This window comes from Vespula vulgaris, chromosome 19 (assembly GCF_905475345.1).
Source record: "Vespula vulgaris chromosome 19, iyVesVulg1.1, whole genome shotgun sequence".
NCBI lineage: Eukaryota > Metazoa > Arthropoda > Insecta > Hymenoptera > Vespidae > Vespula > Vespula vulgaris.
In genome coordinates this window covers 374,742-395,000 of record NC_066604.1, presented here as the reverse complement: position 1 = coordinate 395,000, position 20,259 = coordinate 374,742, and the positions used below count along the sequence as shown (strand labels likewise).

General features: G+C 34.3%; 1 protein-coding gene across 3 annotated transcripts in view; it reads right to left on the bottom strand.

The window, feature by feature from the left end:
* Nucleotides 1-20,259, bottom strand: part of LOC127070851 (atrial natriuretic peptide receptor 1-like) — a 46,175-nt gene that overhangs the window by 19,012 nt on the left and 6,904 nt on the right. For 2 of the 3 annotated variants that reach the window (XM_051009367.1, XM_051009368.1), the window contains exons 6-16: nucleotides 11,568-11,682; nucleotides 9,065-9,402; nucleotides 8,799-8,890; nucleotides 8,080-8,218; nucleotides 7,832-7,913; nucleotides 6,779-6,914; nucleotides 5,825-5,902; nucleotides 5,168-5,245; nucleotides 4,660-4,764; nucleotides 4,176-4,422; nucleotides 3,847-4,005 (exon numbers count right to left, since the gene is read on the bottom strand). In XM_051009367.1, coding sequence (XP_050865324.1) covers nucleotides 3,847-4,005; nucleotides 4,176-4,422; nucleotides 4,660-4,764; nucleotides 5,168-5,245; nucleotides 5,825-5,902; nucleotides 6,779-6,914; nucleotides 7,832-7,913; nucleotides 8,080-8,218; nucleotides 8,799-8,890; nucleotides 9,065-9,402; nucleotides 11,568-11,682 — 1,569 coding nt within the window. Of the gene's footprint in view, nucleotides 1-3,846; nucleotides 4,006-4,175; nucleotides 4,423-4,659; nucleotides 4,765-5,167; nucleotides 5,246-5,824; nucleotides 5,903-6,778; nucleotides 6,915-7,831; nucleotides 7,914-8,079; nucleotides 8,219-8,798; nucleotides 8,891-9,064; nucleotides 9,403-11,567; nucleotides 11,683-12,599; nucleotides 12,996-18,048; nucleotides 19,231-20,259 lie in introns of those variants that run through there. The other variant, XM_051009366.1, reaches the window with a different exon arrangement.

The following is a 20,259-nucleotide window of genomic DNA, read 5'->3' as shown; positions in this document are numbered from 1 at the left end:
AATCAATTACGAGCAAAAGTACCGTAATTAATACCATAGAAAAAGGATGAACCGGATGTCACCGGATAAAATAACGTCAACGTTGTTAGCCGAGATGGTGATCTGTGATATTACCAAGAGATAGATATGATTTTATGCGTATGAAGTAATGAGATTATAAGATGAAATATACCTCCGTAAATTTTCTATCGTGGTTTTCAAAGATTCAGTGCATCGAACTCTATGACTAACAACGCGATACGAATCGTTCTTCTTAGAGATCTTTTCCCCCTCGACTCGCACAATACATCTATCTTTATATAACTTTATATATAAACATATATACATATATATGTATATATATATATATTCTTTTTTTGTATCACATAGGCATTCAACTACCCTTGAATATGAAGCAATCGACTCGACGTACGCCGGATGAATCAAACGAAAGTGGTTTCCGCGAAGTAAAATCTTTCGAATCCTTTAACGGCGAATCGAATATCTCGAGGAAGTGCTACGAGTAGGCCATTTCACGTTTTACGATCCCGAACCCCGCCGATGAAACGGATACAAGGCGAGACACATTCCGAGTGCAATGACAGCCTCCGATCGATTCCTTGCCCACGAATTGCTCTTAATCTCCGATCGGTCTTTTCCTCTTTCCCCTTCTACCGATCTCATATCCTTTATGCTTTTTTCTATGTGCGCGTCAAAAAAAGAAAAAAAGAAAAAAGAAAGATAATATAAAAGGAAAAAGAAAAAAAGAAAAAGAGAGAGAAAGAGTACCAAGTTGCGTTGCACCTTTCGTTTTCAATGGAGAAACGTTGAAGCGGAGAAAAACTTAAAAAAAAAAAGGAAAAAAGGAAGAAGAAAAAGAAAAAAGAAAAAGGAAAAGAAGAAAATTCTATTTCTCGTGTGCGAATTAAGTAAATCTCTATTGTTATTTCAAACATTTATCGAAATCCTTTTAAACCTTCCACTTACATAGTTAGAAATTTAATATATCTAAACAGACATTAGGAAGTCCCACTTATTTCACGTGTCCTGCACGAAACAAGAGAGAGACAAGAGAGAGAGAGAAAGAGATAGTGAGATGGAGTGATAGAGAGCGATAGAGAACAAGAGGGTGAGTGAGCCAGAAAGAGAGAGAGAGACGAAGCGCGGAAGCAGTGTGCTCGAGGCGACAGAGAAAGAAAGAGAAACTACGAAAGGAGCGCGCGCGAAATGTGTTCCAGGACGCGTTAAAGCTTCGACTGAGCTTTCGCCGACGGCTTCCTCGCGATCGTGCTCGACTTTCTCGTTCCTAGTATGAGGATCGATCCTTCCCAGCTTGATAGATACGCACGAGCTTACTTGACTATATTTTTTTTACCGACTTCGTTGATAACTAAATGATAATGAACTATCGTAGATTTCGTGCAACTTTTGAAAAATACCAACAGATACATACGAAATTTATATTTCAGTCGGTAAATCGTTCCTCTGTAAAATATTTATCGACCGTCGATAGATAATATGTCGATAAATATGAGAACGCAAATGAGTTGTCGATCAAAAAGTTTTCGAATCTTATGATAATGCAGCGACGTTATCATAATGAGAGTAACGCGATCGATAAAATCGCGAACGTTTATTTACAAAAGATGACGGATAGCTAATACTAATGGAGATAAATGATAAAAGAGAAAAATATTTTCGAACTTTCTTGTTCAAATTTTCGTAAGAACGAAAATTATTTATTCTCCTTAGATTGACGAATTGTCTTGAAAAAAATATCGACTTTAAACGAGTGCGTCAATGGCTATGGCACTTTCAATATCAATCATAATCAATTTTCCATTCGATAGAAATAAGATGCATTAAGGGATGTTTACCAAGAAGATGGTACTTTCTTGCTTGATGCAAAATTCATCCCTTTCCATCATTGGCTACGCTATTGTAATATATTCCTCAGAGAGAAATTTTAATTAATAAAAATATAGTTCTCGACGACCCTCTCTCTATTCTACTGTATTCTCATGTTACCAATTTATTCCTGGATTATTATTAACCACAGTACATCTTTCATTGCGCACTCAAATATACTATATCTTTTAAGGGCTATATGTAAGAAGAACCTGCCAACTAACTTTGATATCTCGGATAAGCTCCGTTTAATAGTCTATCAGACACGTTCTAAGCTAAAGCACACTGGTCCATTCCAGAAACGTTAGGATGGAAATGATAATCCACGTATCAACGAGAGACCGTTTATAATGGATATAAAACTGATCCTATTTAAATAATCAAATGAAATTGAAATTGATTTAAAACGATTTAACCCAATAATTTGATACATCGGGGATTAAAATTTCAACACAATTTTTTCAGCGTTATTCTATGACGATGTATGAGAAAAAGAGGATAGGATAAAATATATACGTAGTTACGTGGTAGAAAAAAAAAGAGGTAATAGGATGGATATGATGGTTAACAAAGCGATAGACACCACTTATGTAAGTCCTTATACGCATATACTGGGTGATTATAAATTAAGGACCAATTGAATACCTCGTTTGTTAGGAGCAAAAAAATATATAGTTATAATAAATATATGATTATAACAAAAAAATATGTAGTTATAACAAATATATATATATATGTATGTATATTTAAAAAAATTTATTTATGATCGTATAATAAAATATTTTAAAGGTATGAAAAAAAATATCCAACTTCTGGTTAAATTGAAAATTAAACGATATTTAATCTTTCTTATAAAACTTTATTTTAATTAATCAGATATTTCGATCGATCGTCTTGATAATCTTGATCTTGATTGCTTTGATAATTATTGAACAAGTATAGGCCTAAAGTTAATAATTAATGAGATATTGATCTTTATAGTTATACGAACAAGAGTATATAATTTCAAATATAAATTTAATCTTAAGAGATAATGGAAAAGCATACAAAACTATCTTACAATACTTTTAGTTACTACATTATTGAAGTTAGTTAATTAAAAAGAAAAAAAAAACTAAAAAAAATAATTTATAAAAATAATTAAAAAAGTGATAATATTCAAGCAATTTGTTCTTGTACACAAAACCGACATCTTGTAATCATACTTCATCGTAAATACATTTTGTAACATTTCAGGTATTGTTTTATTAACAGGCGTTTAAATTTTTCCCTTATGGTTCTTCCAAATTTGTAGGCGTTGTTTAGTATACCTTTATTTTATAAATTAGACACATGCAAAAAGAATAGTTTTAAATTACTTAGATCTAGGTGAGAATCTAAGTGAATCTAGGTGAATCTAAGCGTCTATCAAAATTTTGATTAAGAATGCAATGATTTCCAAATTGTGTTCTATACGATCAATTTCACTATGTTTAGTATTACTGTTTCTATCTACAATAAAAACATATTTCACACATTAGGCCTCTACCTATTTAATAATTTTTTCAAGATAATTAAAATAATAAATTAATTAACAACAAATGCAAAATGTTTCATAAAAAAAATTAAAGACCATTCGACATTCGATTTAACTGGAAGTCGATTGTTTCATTTCGTACACTTGATACATTTAACACACGAAATGCATGACAATTTTCTTAATATATTATTTCTCCTAACAAAAGAAAAATTCAATTGGTCCTTAATTTATATAATCATCCAGTATGTAGACGACATTCAACGAAAACAAATCCGTTATTAACAATTACTAGTACAATTACGATTACTATAACGATTACTATAACAATTACGATTACGATTACGATTACGATTACTATTCTATTACAATACTATTACGATTACTAATACGATTACAGTTATGGTTACAGTTACAGAAACAGTTTAAAATGGTGTACTTACCATTAGGCGGTGGATCATAATTTTCTCCCAAATAGAAAGGACCTTTGCGAATGACGATCTCGTGTACAATTATTCCGAAACTATAAACGTCACCTTTTTGAGTACCTTCCGGTGGTCGTCTCTCCATTCTCAACAATTCCGGTGCCGTCCACAGTTGTCCTATAAACGATAACAAGTTTACCTTTTGTTCACTTCTCTCTCTCTCTCTCTCTCTCTCTCTCTCTCTCTCTCTCTCTCTTTCTCTCTCTCTCTCTTTCTCTCTCTCTCTCTCCATCCCTCTCTAGCAATTTTCTTTCTACGAACACTTGACAATAATTAATTTTACTTACGTCTCCAATAAGCGTAACTGGTTTTGTCGAATTCTTCTTCCATGAGACCGGACCTCCTCAATTCGTGGAGACCAAAATCGGCGATTTTCAAACCGAATCGTGAATCCACAACGCAATTGCTCGACTTTAAATTCCCGTGGCTTTTAACTTCAGAGGCGTGTAAATAGGCCATGCCGCGTACTATATCGTGTATCAAAGAAACACGAAACAAACGATCGAGTTTAATCTGTTCGTTTTCAAGTATGTCCTAAACAAACAAAATGTAGAAACAAAATCATTTAACTAAATTACGTTTCATTTAATCACGTTAACTCAATTACTTGTTATACGAATAAATAATTCTTGTATACATATATATATATATATATATTTATATTTATATATATATATTTATTTATATTTATATATATGTATATATATGTATATATATATACATACATTTTATTATATATATATTTTTTTTCTTTAGGATATTACGACTAACCTGAAGGGATCCTTTAGGACAATATTCCGTCAGTAGACAACAATGGGGTGGCTCGACGCAAGCACCATAGAAACGTACCAAATGATCGTGTTGTAGATCTTTCATCTACGGAAATGAAAGCACATAACACATTTATAATGTTCTTAAAAAATTAAAAAGAAAAAAGAAATGCTCATCCAGTTTTTTCTTATCTCGCAATATTCAAATTCATTTAAGTTATGTAATTTTTCGAGAAAAAAAAAGAAAAGAAACGCTCGTCCAGTTTTTTTCTCATCTCGTAAGATTTAAATTCATTTAAATTATATAATTTTTTTAGAAAAAAAAAGAAACGTTCATTCAATTTTTCATCCTAAAAGATTTAAATTCATTTTTCTATGGTCGTTAATGAATGTATGTATTCCGTAACAAATGTTTATTCTTACGGGAAATGATTAATCAAAAGATTAACTTTCAGCCCTAATAATTATTCGCCGAAATGTTATGTTGTATACGTATGATCGATACTCACCCGTTTTAACTCGAGCAATAAAGGTCTCGATATTTCCACTTTGTTCCTCGGTATTAATTTTACAGCCACCTTTGAGTTCTGCAATAAATTTCAAAATATACTCTCCTTTTTTCTCTCTTTCTCTCTCTCTCTCTCCCTCTCCCTCTCTCCCTCTCCCCCCCCCCTCTCTTTGATCTTCTTTTGTAAATTACGACAACGTAAAAATAAAAAAAATAAAAAAAATGCGACATATGCAACTTTTTCGTTAGGTCATTGCGTTGTGCTGGCATCGCGAATTTAATCGCGTCCTCCTACCCCAACCCCTGTGTCACGTTATAATTATGCAAACGATTATTTCCTTCTTGCTTCTTTCTTTCATTCTACATCTTTTTCCTTTCCCTTCTTTTTTTCCTTTTTTCCTCTTATTCCCAACATAAAAAATAAAGAAAAAGAAAAAAAAAACAGGAGAGAACTGAAGGCGATAGGATTTTAAAGGAAATGAAAGAGGAACTTTAAGGAAGAAGTAAAGGAAAAGAAAACTAAATATTCGCTCGGAGACATTCTATTAATACTTTGATCCCGTTTCGAAAAAGAAAAAAAGAAAGGGAAAAAAAAGAGAAAAAGAAAAAGAAAAGCAAAAAGGTGAAGAAATGCCTTTGAAGCAAAATGAAAACTTACTTTGTAAAATCCTGTTGGAATATAAACGTGCTTGTCCACACCCTCCGGTAGACTAATATTATCATCGGAGTATACACTCTGTAAATGAAAAAAAAAAGAAATTAAATAATTAAAAAAAGAAAAGTAAGAAATAAGAATAAAAAACATCAGCTTTAAAAGGCACGGTCATTATCGAGATACTTAGATCTTACGCAGCAAAAGAGATTTGTTTTCAAAATTAAATCGCTCAAATGACAAAGTGTCTCTCAGAAGAGACAAATTATGTTAAAGGATTTACGTACATCTAAATGATCGAAAAAATAAAAAAATAAAAAATATGAAAAAGGCAATTTTTATCATCGTTTTGTCGACACGTAATTTATTTCATTAATAAAATATCATTAAATATCTGTGCTAGTGCATATTTTCATCATCGAAAAATATGAAAACAATTCATTATTTTTTTCGAGTTATCTGATAATATCGCTCACGGGTTATTATCAAAAATGAAGGGGAAAAAACGAAAGAAAACAACGAAAAAGCATTCAAAGTACCTTAAAAAACGAGTTTTTCACGAATCGATTTTTTTTAAACTTCCATTTAATAAAAGAAAAGTATGAGTTTTTTGAATTTACCATACGATTTTCGATAAAAAGAATTTAATAATTTAATGATTAAAAAAAGAGATTATGACTTTTAAAATTTTCGTACGACGAAAGGTCGACTTCGTCAAATTATGAAATTTATCGATTAAATTCTCAAAAAATATTTTTAAAGGATATTAATATAAAAAAAAAACAAATATGATCGAAAACTTAATATTTTCAAATCTTTCTTTATATATTATGTACGTAACACTCGTTGAGATCAAATTCTGAGATACTTGAGATCCGACCAAATGCGAAGGAAAAATTTGCTAAGTTTAACATCGTAAAAATAAACGAAAGTTATGAAAATAACTTTCAAGATACTCACAAGTTGGCTGTTACGTAACTTGTTAGCAATTAACGAATACATCGAGCCTCTAGTCCTCGCGTAAGGTACCCACATGATGTCGTCCCAGTGTACTTTCCACGTCATGGAAGCGATTTCAGCTTCTAGTTTGAAGTGACTGTAAAGGGAAAAAAACAAGAAGAATAAAAAGAGGAAGAAAAAAAGAAAGAAAGAAAGAAAAAAGAAAGAAAAAAAGAAAGAAAAAAGAAACATTATCCGAATTGGCTGTCGACCGTCATGACTTCTCGAAAGAGAAATACTTCGAACAAGCAATAAAACGTGAACGAGAGAACGAGACGGGTTTAAATTCGATAAGATAGAAGACCTAATATAAGGTTAGAACATTGGTCGTTGCGTTACCGAGGTAAAGGACGGTGAGAGTTCTTTAACAAGATTTATTTGTTCGTTTCTGATAAATTGAATACGTCGAATGATGGAACGACGTGTTAGGAGGAATCGCCAATGTCCAAACTCAGTTCAATTTCTACCGATTTTCATAGTATCCATCAAGACGTGTCATTAATATTTCCTAGTTATTCTTTGTAACGGTTATTTGCAGAGTCATAGCGAGTGCAAACTTATTATACGATTCGTAGAGTTAATCTCTCTAGGGTGGAAACAGGCTAAGGACATCTCGCTCGGACTCGTGAATCTACGAGCACAAGGGAATACATCCTTGTTCTTGGTATTTCACTGCAAGAGAAGCTTGGATGGAGAGCTCGGCTACTGCAAACTAGCTACCTAATTACGTTCCAGTGTTCCTCATAATACGCATACCTGGAAATTCTGAACTGAATTAGAGATGGAAAGTAACGTCGCGTTAATCTACCTAGAAAATCTGCCTAACTATATATAGAATATATTTCGACAGATTGTGTTCCTTTTTGTTTTGTTTTGTTTTTCCTCTTCTTCTTTTTCTTCTTCTTCTTCTTCTCCTTCTTTTTCTTCTTCTTCTTCTCCTTCTTCTTTTTCTTCTTCTTCTATCGTTCATTTGAATCGAAAATATTTGTACGCAAGAGTAGATGGTGCACTTACCGATAAATAAATACCGAGCCCACAACCAAAACGACCACGATCGAACTCAAAACCATCGAGAGAATGGCGTATCCTGGAAGAGCTAAAACGAACGAAGAGAGAAAAGATAAAATTAAATAAAAAAGAAAAAGGAAAAGCAAAAATTATTTGACGTAAGTTTTAATTTAAATTCGACGCAAAGATATATCATTATAATTGATTTCTTAAGAAAATAAATTAAAAAGATAAAATTATAATTAAAAACTTACAATTATCCGGACATAGAGATTTATCGAATCCGCACGTTGGCGTATCAAGGGGTGGTTTTTCTTTCCCGCCTGACCAATGAATCTTTTTTCCACTTATATACTCCAAAGTTTTGTTAGCACCGTAATAATTGGCAACGATCTTCAACAAACGAAGAAAAAATCGTAAAAAAGAGAGATGGATAGATAGATAGATAGTGAGAGAGAGAGAGAGAGAGAGAGAGAGAGAGAGAGAGAGAGAGAGAGAGAAGAGAGATTACGGTAAATCCTATTGATCAACTACCGCTTTTACCGGTTTTACGTGAGCGAATAAAATTTCTCGAAAGAATTTCATCGTTAAATCTGATTAAAATATATGAAGGTATCCAACCCCTTTATTTCAGTTATGCTGATCGAATTAACGTCTCGTACGACATGAATCGTTTTAACTGTTAACGGGGAAAATTTTCGATCGATCGACGTAAATGTGAATGCAAATGAAATATATTTCAAATTAAAATAAAATCGTCCGAATGGAAACAGGAAATTTTGGATAAATCATTGAATGATCGTAATAGGATCGAAATGTTTAAACATTTTTTGTAATCATTCTGTTTTTTTTTTATAGGAATAAAAAATCAATGATTTATTTATATCACTATCACGAAATAAGTTAAATCCTAATGGCGAATCAATTCGTCCTTCCTAATTAACATTAACTAATAATGCATATAGTATGTTACCTCGAATTTGGACGTTTCCGGATTCATATCCAGAAGAGAATAATCCGCAATTCTATCGCCATTCTCGTCGATATTCACGTCTCCGGTTATACCTGAAACAATTATTAAACTGTTAAAATAATTGTCAAAGTTTATATAAAAATTTCTATCGCTAATTTGATTTATAATGAAATATTACTTGTGACGATCATTTATATATGATTTCAATTAAAAAAAAATAACTCTCTCTCTCTCTTTCTCTTTCTCGCACATGCTTGTAAACTAACCTTTGAAACTTTTTCCCCACATTCTTCTTGTTAAATTACCACCATCAAGATCAACCTCACCAGTAGGCTTTTCTGGTAGGCTCTCTTTAAGCGCGAGAGCATAAAGAAGAACGGCATCGTAAAAGGCCGTAACGAAAGTTGAAACGGAACTATTGCCGAATGTAAAATTGTATTTGCTTTGTGCCAACGATTTAACTTCACGTGAGAAATTTAAATATTCAAAATTGTCAGGAGTCCGTGCGGTTACAGTCAAAAGTGCCTGATACGCTTTTCTCGCTTTCTCGTTTCTCTCATCCGTGTCGCCCTCCAATCTCCATGGTTCTATGGAATTGTTGTCGCTAGAAAGAAAAGAAGAAAAAAAAATAAAAGAAATTTCCAAGAATCCTTTCGTTTCTCTCTCTCTCTCTCTCTCTCTCTATTTTTCCCTCTTTCTAGTTCTCTCTTTCCCTCTCTCTCTCTCTCTCTCTCTCTCTCTCTCTCTCTCTCTCTCTCTCTCTCTCTCTCTCTCTCTCTCTCTCTCTCTCTCTCTCTCTCTCTCTCTCTGTTTCTTTGCCTTTAACCTTTCATCGAGAATTGAATCGTTCGAAGGTCAAAGCAACTGACTCGACTACTTGAATTTTCTTTTTTTTCTTTTACATACTTTTCTTTTCTTTTCTTTTCTTTTCTTTTTTCTTTTTCTTCAAATTTTACTACCAAACCACTTGATTGCTACTTAACCTTTCATATTTAAAATCAATTTTCTTAAAGATTACGTTCGACTACCATTAAATGACAATACTTTGTACTCGACGATTGATTAACAAATAATTTACTTTGAAATTTCAATGTCTTATTAAATTCAATTCGATTCAATCGATTATATTACATGTCGTAACATAATAAAAGTTACGTCAATGATAAAATGTTTTACAAACTATGATTTAAATATACAAGATATCTCAAAAGTCATAGATCAAACAAAAGGAGAGGAGGAGAGGTTAATCCCAATTTTAAAAAATCCAATATCCATACCGTTTTCAAGTTCATAACAATTGTTCCGATTAATTAATGGCTGACTTTTGATTAAAGAAAAAAGAAAAGAAAATGTAAAAGTACCAATTGCTTTTTATTGGAAATCGATTTTTTCTTTTTTTTTTTTTTTAATAATCTAATCAAAAATATCCAAATATCGGAAAGATTATATTTTACGAAACTAAACCTAGATCTCAATCACAAGAATAATAAAATAAAGTAAGAATTTCAATTGAGTTTATTTACAAGAATGAAAAGCAAAAAATCGTTTTCCTTTTTGTTCTCTCCTTTTTGAGAAATTTTTTTTCTCCCGTTCCGATACACAATCTACATCGACGAAAATTCTATACAATTCGAATACTTTCAAGAAATTCATGTACATTCTGATATTCTGTTATTGAAATTCTGATATCATGTTTTTTTCTTTTTCTGAAAAGAAAATCATCCTCTATCTATTGATCCGGACTTTTGAGAAAAAAAGGTTTTATAAAAAAGAAAAAAAAATTGTAAAAAACAATGTAGATAAATTTATCGATCTTCTTTGTTCGGAATTTATATTCTTTTTTCTTTTTCTTTTTTTTTGACAAGATTAATCACCTTGACAAACGAACATGATCAATTAATATCGATATTGAATGATTAGCGATTAAAATGAATTTGAATTTGAGTTTGAATTTTCGAAATTTCAACTCCTATTAGATAGATCGAAATCGTATACGTGGTCTTTAATCCTCTTCCTGTCCTTAAGACAACACGGTTTGGACGTATCGATGGTGCAACGATTGCTTCCTATCTACGATCAATACATTTCTAGACCGCGGTTTACCAATAATCCAGACGAGAAGTTGCGGCCTGGGATTTCTAGTTCAACGAATTCAATTCTATCGAAGCAGAGGATGTCAATTCGAAAATCTTTTCCTTTTTCCCGCACTAGTCATTACTATTATGATTCATTTGATAAAATCAATGAACGTAATTTTATTTTCTATATATCTATAATTTCTATATAACTTGCGAATTACATACTTTCGTTTTACAAAAAAAGAATTATTAAATGAAGTAAGAATTGACGAAACTTTTTTCAGCTGTTCATCTTAGAATAGTCTAAGATATCTTAAAAGTAATCTATGAAGTATCAAGAATCGATCGTAAGAAGATATACGATCGAAAGAAATCATGTAATAACAAGTTTTGTCTGATTCGAAACGGCCATTACCAACGGTCTCTGAATCTCTAACATTTTTTTAAAGCCTCGTAAAATGGGAAATATGCCAAGAGGTATAAAATACCACGTAACGCGGGATATATACTGGTCTCTCATAATTAAAAAGCATGGAAAATGGCTTCTTCTCGTTATTACTTTGTCCTCGTTGAAGGAAGTAAAACATGCGGAAAACGACTTAATAACGTAGATACTCCATTGCATTTATATTATATGGAATACCAACGAAAAACGTTCTGTTATTATCTTGATAAAGTTTACTCGACTCACCTAGATGAAAGTTCTATAGAGAAAAATACATATTCTCCGGAATCAACCATTCCGAGCTCCTCGGCTGCAAGCAATATTTCTCGTATGGTGGTAGAATTTGCGCACATGACTACAACTGAAACATAAGTTGGATTAACGAGCGATTAACGTCATTAGAAATAATAGAACGATTTGATTTAAACGAATTAAGAATATTTATCAGAGATCTTGTAAAAAGTTTCGACATTATTAACATTTCTAAAGTCAAGAAAAAATCAATCTCTCGCTATCAAATCTCGTGCATCGAAACGAATGCTGACGTAACGATCAGACGAATCATACATATGCATGTACCTATACCTAACCATTCGTATTATAAACATTTACTCGTATGAGTCGTCATAAAACAATTTTATGATTGTTGAAGTCATATCGGTCCCGTTTGGAAACCGACTTTTCAAAGTAACGTCTAGATGCTGACGAAGAAAAAACTGAAAGAAGAAAAAGAAGAAGAAGAAAGAAAGAAAGAAAGAAAGACGAAAGGACAAGGAAAAGAATATAAAAATAGTATTTCCTTCTCTATGTTCACGTTTGTACTTGATCCGATAGAAAACCCTAAGGTCCTTCTCTCTAAAGGTCTCAAGACTGCATAGATGGCCTGAATTCTAGTTTTCTTTTGTAGTCAAGATATCGTTACTATCGACAGTAACTTGCGACGTAAAGCAGCAAGCTGGTTATTTAATAATAGAGAAACGTGCTTACGCCTCGCGTAAATTCCATTCATTTTACGAAAGCTTTGAATATGATGTTGATGACGATGATGTTGATAATAGTGACAAAGAGAAGGGGTAGGACTAAGAATAAGGAGAGAGGAAGAAAAAAGTATGCATCGTGGACGCAAGATGTAAGATAGCGTTGGGAAAGAGAAAAAGGGAAAAAATACAGAGAGCGGCGAAAATTATCAAAGAAATAAAAAAAAGAAGAAAAACAAAGAGAAACGAAAAGAAAAAGGAAGAAACGAAAAAAATGCACTTAGTACAAGCAACAACTTACTCCTCGCAGATTTTGACACGAATAAAAGAAGATTCCTGTAGTCTTCGGCATTAGTAGTTTCCTGATTGAAGCTTCTGTGAGCTGGTGTTTGATTCAACGCTGTAAATACGGCTCCCAAAGTGAAATGGCACTCTGAGTTACCGCGGCTGCTCGCCATCGCGTGATTATGATACAATAGACCGGCAATTTTCCAACCGAATCTTTGAAGTATGTGTCTTAAAGCTTCGCCGACTAAACGATGGCTCCCCATCATTCTTGTTAATGTCGGATAGTGCTCGTCCTTATGACGAAAGGCCTCCGCCTGAGCACCTGCCGTCAATACAGGTATCCCCCATACACCAGCATATCTCGCCACCGGTGCAATAACGTAGTCGCAAACGGGACCCAAAAAGGCATCTGCTTTTGTTAGAAAATTCACTCATCAAGAATTCTACGACGATTCCATGAATCGTTGCTTATCTGCTCGAAATAGAAAGTTCTCTCTCTCTCTCTCTCTCTCTCTCCCTCTCTCACTCACTCACTCTGTCTCACTTTTTCTCGAAAAAGAAGAAGGAAAGAAAAAGAAGAAAATCGAATTTTCGATCTCCGGCTCGAGAATGAAAATAGACTAGAAATGAATGACACGATAAACAGCTTAGTAATCAGATTACAGATTAGTAAACAGGTTAGTATCTATCTATCCACATATATATGTGTGTGTGGTGTGTAAATATTTATATAAAAAGAATACTACACTCATGCAAGGATCGCAAAATCACGTAATAAAAATGTTAAATTAAAATTCATAATTAAATGAATCTTTTAATTATTTTCTCTAATCAAGATTATCATAAACGACTTGTCGCGTTTTAATTGCCAAATCGTTAAAAATATTACGCAAACGTTACTATAAAAATTATTATATATAGTAATATTACGATATTATAGAAATGCAATCGGTATCTTTGATGTGCCCTATGCAACAGATGTAACACAAGAGATGTAACCAATTAGGCTCGATTCTATCCTTCATCGATTGTTCTATACGATCCACAACGAACGTCGTATTGGCTTCAATGACATCATTGCGGCTACGTATTTCGGCAGAAAGTGGTTTGCGCTCGATTAACCCGCGTTAGGAGGCTATTTGGTCAGGAGGCTATACAAGAATCAGATGGGTAGTAGTAAATAATATAACTCCTTTCTACGAACTACCCTATTCATATTGATTATAAAAAAAAAATACGTAGCAACTTGCTAACTTTCTACCACCAATCTTTCGTTTCATCGACTAATGAAGATTTATAAACACGAGCTATACCGAGAAAAACTTTTCTCACTTTCTCTCACGAATAATAACTTTTTGCCTTAATCAAACCCTCTTTTAAACTCTGTATATCTTTAATAATAACCCACGACCGATCCATAATTATTGTATTTATTTGCTTCAAATCGTACGCAATACGTACGTTTTTCTTTACCTATCACCCACTCTTCGCTCTTTCTCATCCCCTTTTTTCTCCCTTCTTTCCTTTTTCTCTCTCGCTCTTTCCCTTTCTATCACCCTATTTGGATTTTTCCTTTTTTTTCGGCAACGGCAATAAACCATCGCGCTATGTCGTAGAAAGAATATGCCATGAGATATCGCGGGTCTAAAGCTTCTCATACGTGTATGGCATGTACACTAACCGCGTTCCTTTGCGAAAAGCAACCTTTGGCAAGGATAAGGATAATACATTTTTCTCACGTATACCTTTCCCCCCTCCCACCTCCCTACGGAACAATCTCATTATAACTTGTTTCACGTTTATATCGTCTTTTTCCTCCCACAGAAATTACACGTGTTATTTGAAGAAAATGTATACCGATCGGCCGAATTCATTCTCTTTTTATTTTTATTCAATGGGAAAATAAATATCGAATTTATTATCTCGTCGATGATTGTTCCGCTTTATATTCATCATAAAAAAAAACGCACGAGGAAAAGAAAAAAAAGGAAATGTATTATCCTATAAACAGGTATGATATTACGCTTTAGGTAATTCGGAATTATTATTATTATTATTGTTGTTGTTGTTATTATTTTTTCTCCAGGAGAAATGGTGAGACCGTACATTTAAAATTTTGTAATCTCGATTCGTCAATACGCCCACGTTGATTAGTCTGTTCGTTTGCAGTTCGCTACTTTCTCTCCGTTTTTTCTCTTTAGACGCCGTTTCGTCAATTTATACCGGCAAATCGAACGCAATCGTTATTTAATCCGTGCACCCTTCTGATTCGCTATCTACAAATTCTAGAGTAGAATATATATACATATATATCGAATATGTGCATGTGAATTGTGTATCTATGCATATGTTTGTGTGTGTGTGTGTATTTCCATGTATACAGGGTGTCCCATTTATCTTGAAAAATCGAAATATTTTCTAGAGATTGAATCTAGAAAAAGAATTTTTTGTACAGATTTGTTTGGTACGAAAAGCAAATCTATATGGCGTCTATTTTCGCAAGTCATGATAGTAGAAATTTCAAAGCCAAATTCATTTTTTTAAATAGAACTATATATATGTATACATTTTTTTTCTTCATTCGACAACATTTGTTGAGAAGAATTCAACGACCTGCCATTATAGGATATTATTTATCGTTATAAAATGTTATAAATTCTATCATAATTCTATGAGTTCCCAAGGAGTATATAACACTGTTTCACTATTACATTGGTTCTCGGTTGTTAGGTTGCATGCTATAAACAGAGACCAAATGTTTTCTCTTAAGAGTATATTGATACGGTTTATCAATTTGAAAAAATGAAGGTCGTTGGTAGCGATTAAAAAAATATAAAGGAAACATCAATTAAAAAACAAAGAACAAAAGAAAAAATCAATAACAACCATGCATAGAATGAAAATGTTTCATTCGCAAAATTTAAATCACGGTGAAAAATGAATTCGATTCGTATCTTGTGTATAAAATGAGCGTAACGTAAAGTGCGACAAAGATATTCTAATTATACATCTATTAATTATTATTCATAGTTAAAAGGAGATTGATTTTTTATTGTTCACTATACCGATTAAATTCAAAGAAAAATGTTTAATTTATTTTTTTGTGCCTTTTTTATAATTCTCAAATTATCAATTTAATAGACAAACGAAATTTATTTCATAAGAATTACGAAATGACAACACACGACCTAACAACCAATTGTCAACGATACAAAATTATACTCCTTTGTTACGTACAAATTTATAATATAATTTATAACATTGAACAATAATATCGTACTATGCGTCTAATAAAATAGAAAATAGAAACATACATAAAAAAGAAAATATATATGGCATTCGTATAAAAGAATGAATTTGCCTTTAAAATTTCCACAACGTCAGTTGATCTGCAAAAAGAACAAAAGAAAAGCATTGGTACCATATAATATGTTCTTTCGTATCAAACAAATCTGTAAAAAAAAAAATTTTTCTAGGTTCAATCCCTCGCGAGATATTCCAATTTTTCGAGATAAACGAAACATACTGTGTGTATATATATGATATGTGTGTATGTGTACGCGCGTGTATATATATATATGTATATAATATGTGTGTATGTGTGTGTAAATATGTGAACAGCAGCTTATCCTCTATCTTCCATTACTTTCAAAGTGGAAGTAAGTACGTGTCACAGTGTTTTTTAAAAAATGAATACACGATCGTAAAGGGGAATCGAGAAATCGAAAAAATAAATCGACCAATAAGAAAGAATTTTTGTCAAAATTTAAGACAACGAGATAGACGAGGTACCAGCAAACGAGAATACGAATGTAGAAGGGCGAGAGTTCAATTGACTGGGTTGAGAGAGGAGGAAAGGGGAAGTGAGATAGAGGGATGAGGGCGAGGAGTAAAAGGAGGAGGAAGAGAAGGAGTAAGAGGAGGAGGTAGAAGAGGATGAGGACGAGGAGTAGAAGTACAGGGACCTCTGGATGGCATATACCGAGGGCATTTCGAGGGATCGAAATAATTAAGCGTAATTAAGAGAAGGAATTTGAGTGCCGATAATAAGAAAGAAAGTGGTCGTCTCGCGAAGTAGATAACCAACCGCAAACGAATAGCCAAGCTGCTGCTATTGCGGACTAACATAAGAGTAAACTCCCGGCTTTGGTTGATTGACCGCAACGTCTTGCAGGGCTCCGGTCTGTACTAGTTGACCGATTCCTCTTTCTTATTGTTGCTACGAGTTTACGCACACACGAAAGATCTTTGCAGCTGCGAGAACCACCGATGATGACCGATGACGTCAGCCCTTCATAAAAATAGGGCCGCGTTTCTACTGTCCGTGGCACAGCTTTAAAGTCGCAGAACGAGGAGCAATTAAAACGCAACGGACTCTACTTCGTTTGCCTTTGTGTCACGTTGTTGCTTTTCTTTTTTCTTCTTCTTCTTCTTCTTCTTCTTCGTGTTCCTCTTCTTTTTTTCTTTTTCTTTTTTCTCTGACTTTTTTCTTGTTCTTGTTCGTGTTCTTTTCCCCCTTTCCCTTACGTTTCCTCCTCTCTAATAGCGCATTTCTTAGGAACAGACCGATGCATCGATGTCGACACAAATTAATTGACATCAGAGGGCCCTAAAGAACTCTCCCGCAAGGACAACGCGAATCCGTATGTTATATCTCTAACGATCTCTCTTGTTGGGGTTAGTGCACCGAATCAACGAGACGATCAAACGAGATCGCTGGCAATAAACGTTATTTTCATCGCTGTATACACCCTTTTAAAAACGGGACAACGTACATGAATACATACGAATACGTAGGTAGGTAACATGCACATACCCGTATATATCCGTTTGTCCTGATATAACCAAGCGAAATTGCACGACTTTCAAAGGAAAATATCGAAGGTACCGACTGCCACGGATTTTCATTAAACTTCTTTTTCATCCGTCCGTCGAAAGCACGAAAGCTAACATTTTCTCTAGATTGCCGTATTACATCGCCCCGCGTACGATAGACGCTTACAAGGATGAAATTTCTTATGAAATTATTCCATGCATTTCATGTTCTTTTCGGGCGTAAAGAAATTCGTCGCGACGGACTTATGCATCCGCAATTCGTGCATAGTATAGACGAGTACAAGAGACGAGACAATGACATTAGAATAATGTGACAGATAGAGAGAGAGAAAGAGAAAGAGAAGAAAGAAAGAAAGACAGAGAGAGAGAAAAATAGAGAGAGAGAGAGAGAGAGAGAGAGAGAGAGAGACTTTTATGCTGCGAAAGCAACTTCTTCCTTTACAGTCTGATGACAATTTATTACAGCGAGTCACCTCGCTCGGAGAAAATAAAGGCCATAAAGGCGAAAAAGGCAAAAGTGTATGAGGAGATAAAAGATAAAAAGGGGTGGGACAGGAGAAGGTGGGGTGTAGTGAGGTGAAGGTGTTAGCGGGGAGAAAGAAACGAGTAGACGATCTCTAAGCGACCTGCCGTCTGATTGATGTAAAACTCGAAGGCTGCCAATGGTCCGTAAGTGCTCGAACAACGAGAATCCCGATGATCGACTTTTATGTTCCATCCTGGTAGGGGTCCTTTCGGCGAACTAACAGCTTTAACGGCCAAAAGTACAGCTGGCAATACCCTAGGCAAGCTCTGTTCGTGATGCGGATCGCCAGGAGCTATTACGGCGAGTTTCACTTCACCCTTCGATTGTTTACGTATACCGAAACATTCCTTCGTCGTTTGCGCTCTCAATGTAGTAGTTTCATTCGTAGCGAACGCGCATAATATAGTCAACGTCAATGTCATGTAAACGAAAACGAAGCCAATAATAGGATCGTGGGAGTTAATGGATTTCCGTATCCACGAATTCACTGCCATCGTGACTATCAATAACGATTTGTCTTGAGACGATGTTAACTTTCCTTTGAGAATTTATCTTATTTTCTTACAGCAACCCCACCGTGTTTGACCAAATGTCCGCGTACGTTCTCCTTCTGTCGTAAAATCACATCCCCTTCTTCCCTCCCTTTTGTAATAACTGAATATTCGTGGCATCATTCACAATATAACACGATATAAAAATCGTCTCGATCGATCACAGATTTTGGATAATATAATAGTTCTCGTTCGGTTCCTCATTAATCCTACGTTATTATTGGGTACCACCCACGATGCTTTTACGAGATAGAGTTAGACTCGTGCACGTCGTCACGTGCTTGGCAGCTGACGAGGAGTAGGACGCACGTAAGGAACCATAAACACAGGGCACAGACACAAACACGACTAATGACTCTTTTTCAATGTATTTGGTACCATGTACCCTTCAAAGACACGATTCTCCCACAATTCTCCAACAACCATCCTGTCCATGTTCTATTTATTTGTACGAAGATAATAAAAGTCGATTATAAATTACGAAAGCACATTCAAGAGAAAAATAACACCGGCGTTTTAATGAAATTAATTATTCGACTAATTAATTTATTCACGCCTATTATGTGTGTGTGGGTGGGTGGGCGTGGATGTGTGATATTAAGTATTAAAGAAACTTCTATTTACATATCTACGATGCATATAATGCGACTAAATTTTGTATTATCTATCGATCGTATCAATATCGTCTCATCGACGATGGTTGTCGTCGAATTCGATTCTTCCAAAAAAGTTTCGTAAAATTATACTAATAAAAGTCTACCCATTCGTAAACATCGTTAAATCGATCAAAACTATTACTCTTGGATCAAGATGCGCTCGGAGCGCGCGCGCATTGCTGACTGAGAGCCGACGAGGGCGAAAGATACCACGGGGATCTGAATCGCCCCTCGAAGTCGACGAGATCGCTCCACCTCCAACAACCACCACCACCACCATCGCCGCCACCACCACCACCACCACCACCACTACTACCATCTCTATCACCAACATCAACATCAACGCTAACACCAACGAAAACAACATCAACGTCAACGCCAACGCCAGAACCAACACTAGTTTAATCTGTAGCTCTCTAGCGTTTTCTTTTACGTTCTTTTACTACACACATCCTACTAGACAGAAATGCGTATATAGAACCATGATTCACTTATACACGCATACACGCGCGCTCGCATACAGTGCTCTACTCGTGTGTAAGGTTGGCGCGGATTGTCATTGACGAGTAAAATGGAAGAACGCATGCGTCCGATCTCGTCCACCCTTCCATTGAAATAATGAAACCCCACCAGTAAAATCTCACCGTACCTTCGACGCGCCCTTTTTTCTCCTCTTCTTTCGATCGCGCACCGACAAAGATCTCACAGTTACACTCATCAAACGTTGACCGTCGTCTCTTTATCTCTATTTATTAAATTTAACTTATCGTTATTTCACAACGGCTTATATCTAGTTTAAGCGAATATTTGATACCTTTACTGCTACTAACTTGTATCGTTATACAGGGTGTAAAAAGAAAAAAGAAAAGAAAGAAAGTAAAGGAAAAAAGCAAAACAGTCGTATTCGAGCTCTACGAAAGGAGAAAGTAACCAGTCGTAAGGAAACGATCTAATTGTAAGATAATAACCACGTGATCCCGCTTAACCATTTAAATTTTTAATTTTCACAAGTTATCGAATTATCTTCTTCTTCGAATTTCATTTGAAATAATAATTACAGAAACGGAGTTTTACTTTAATTACGAGTTCGCGGTAACAGAATTT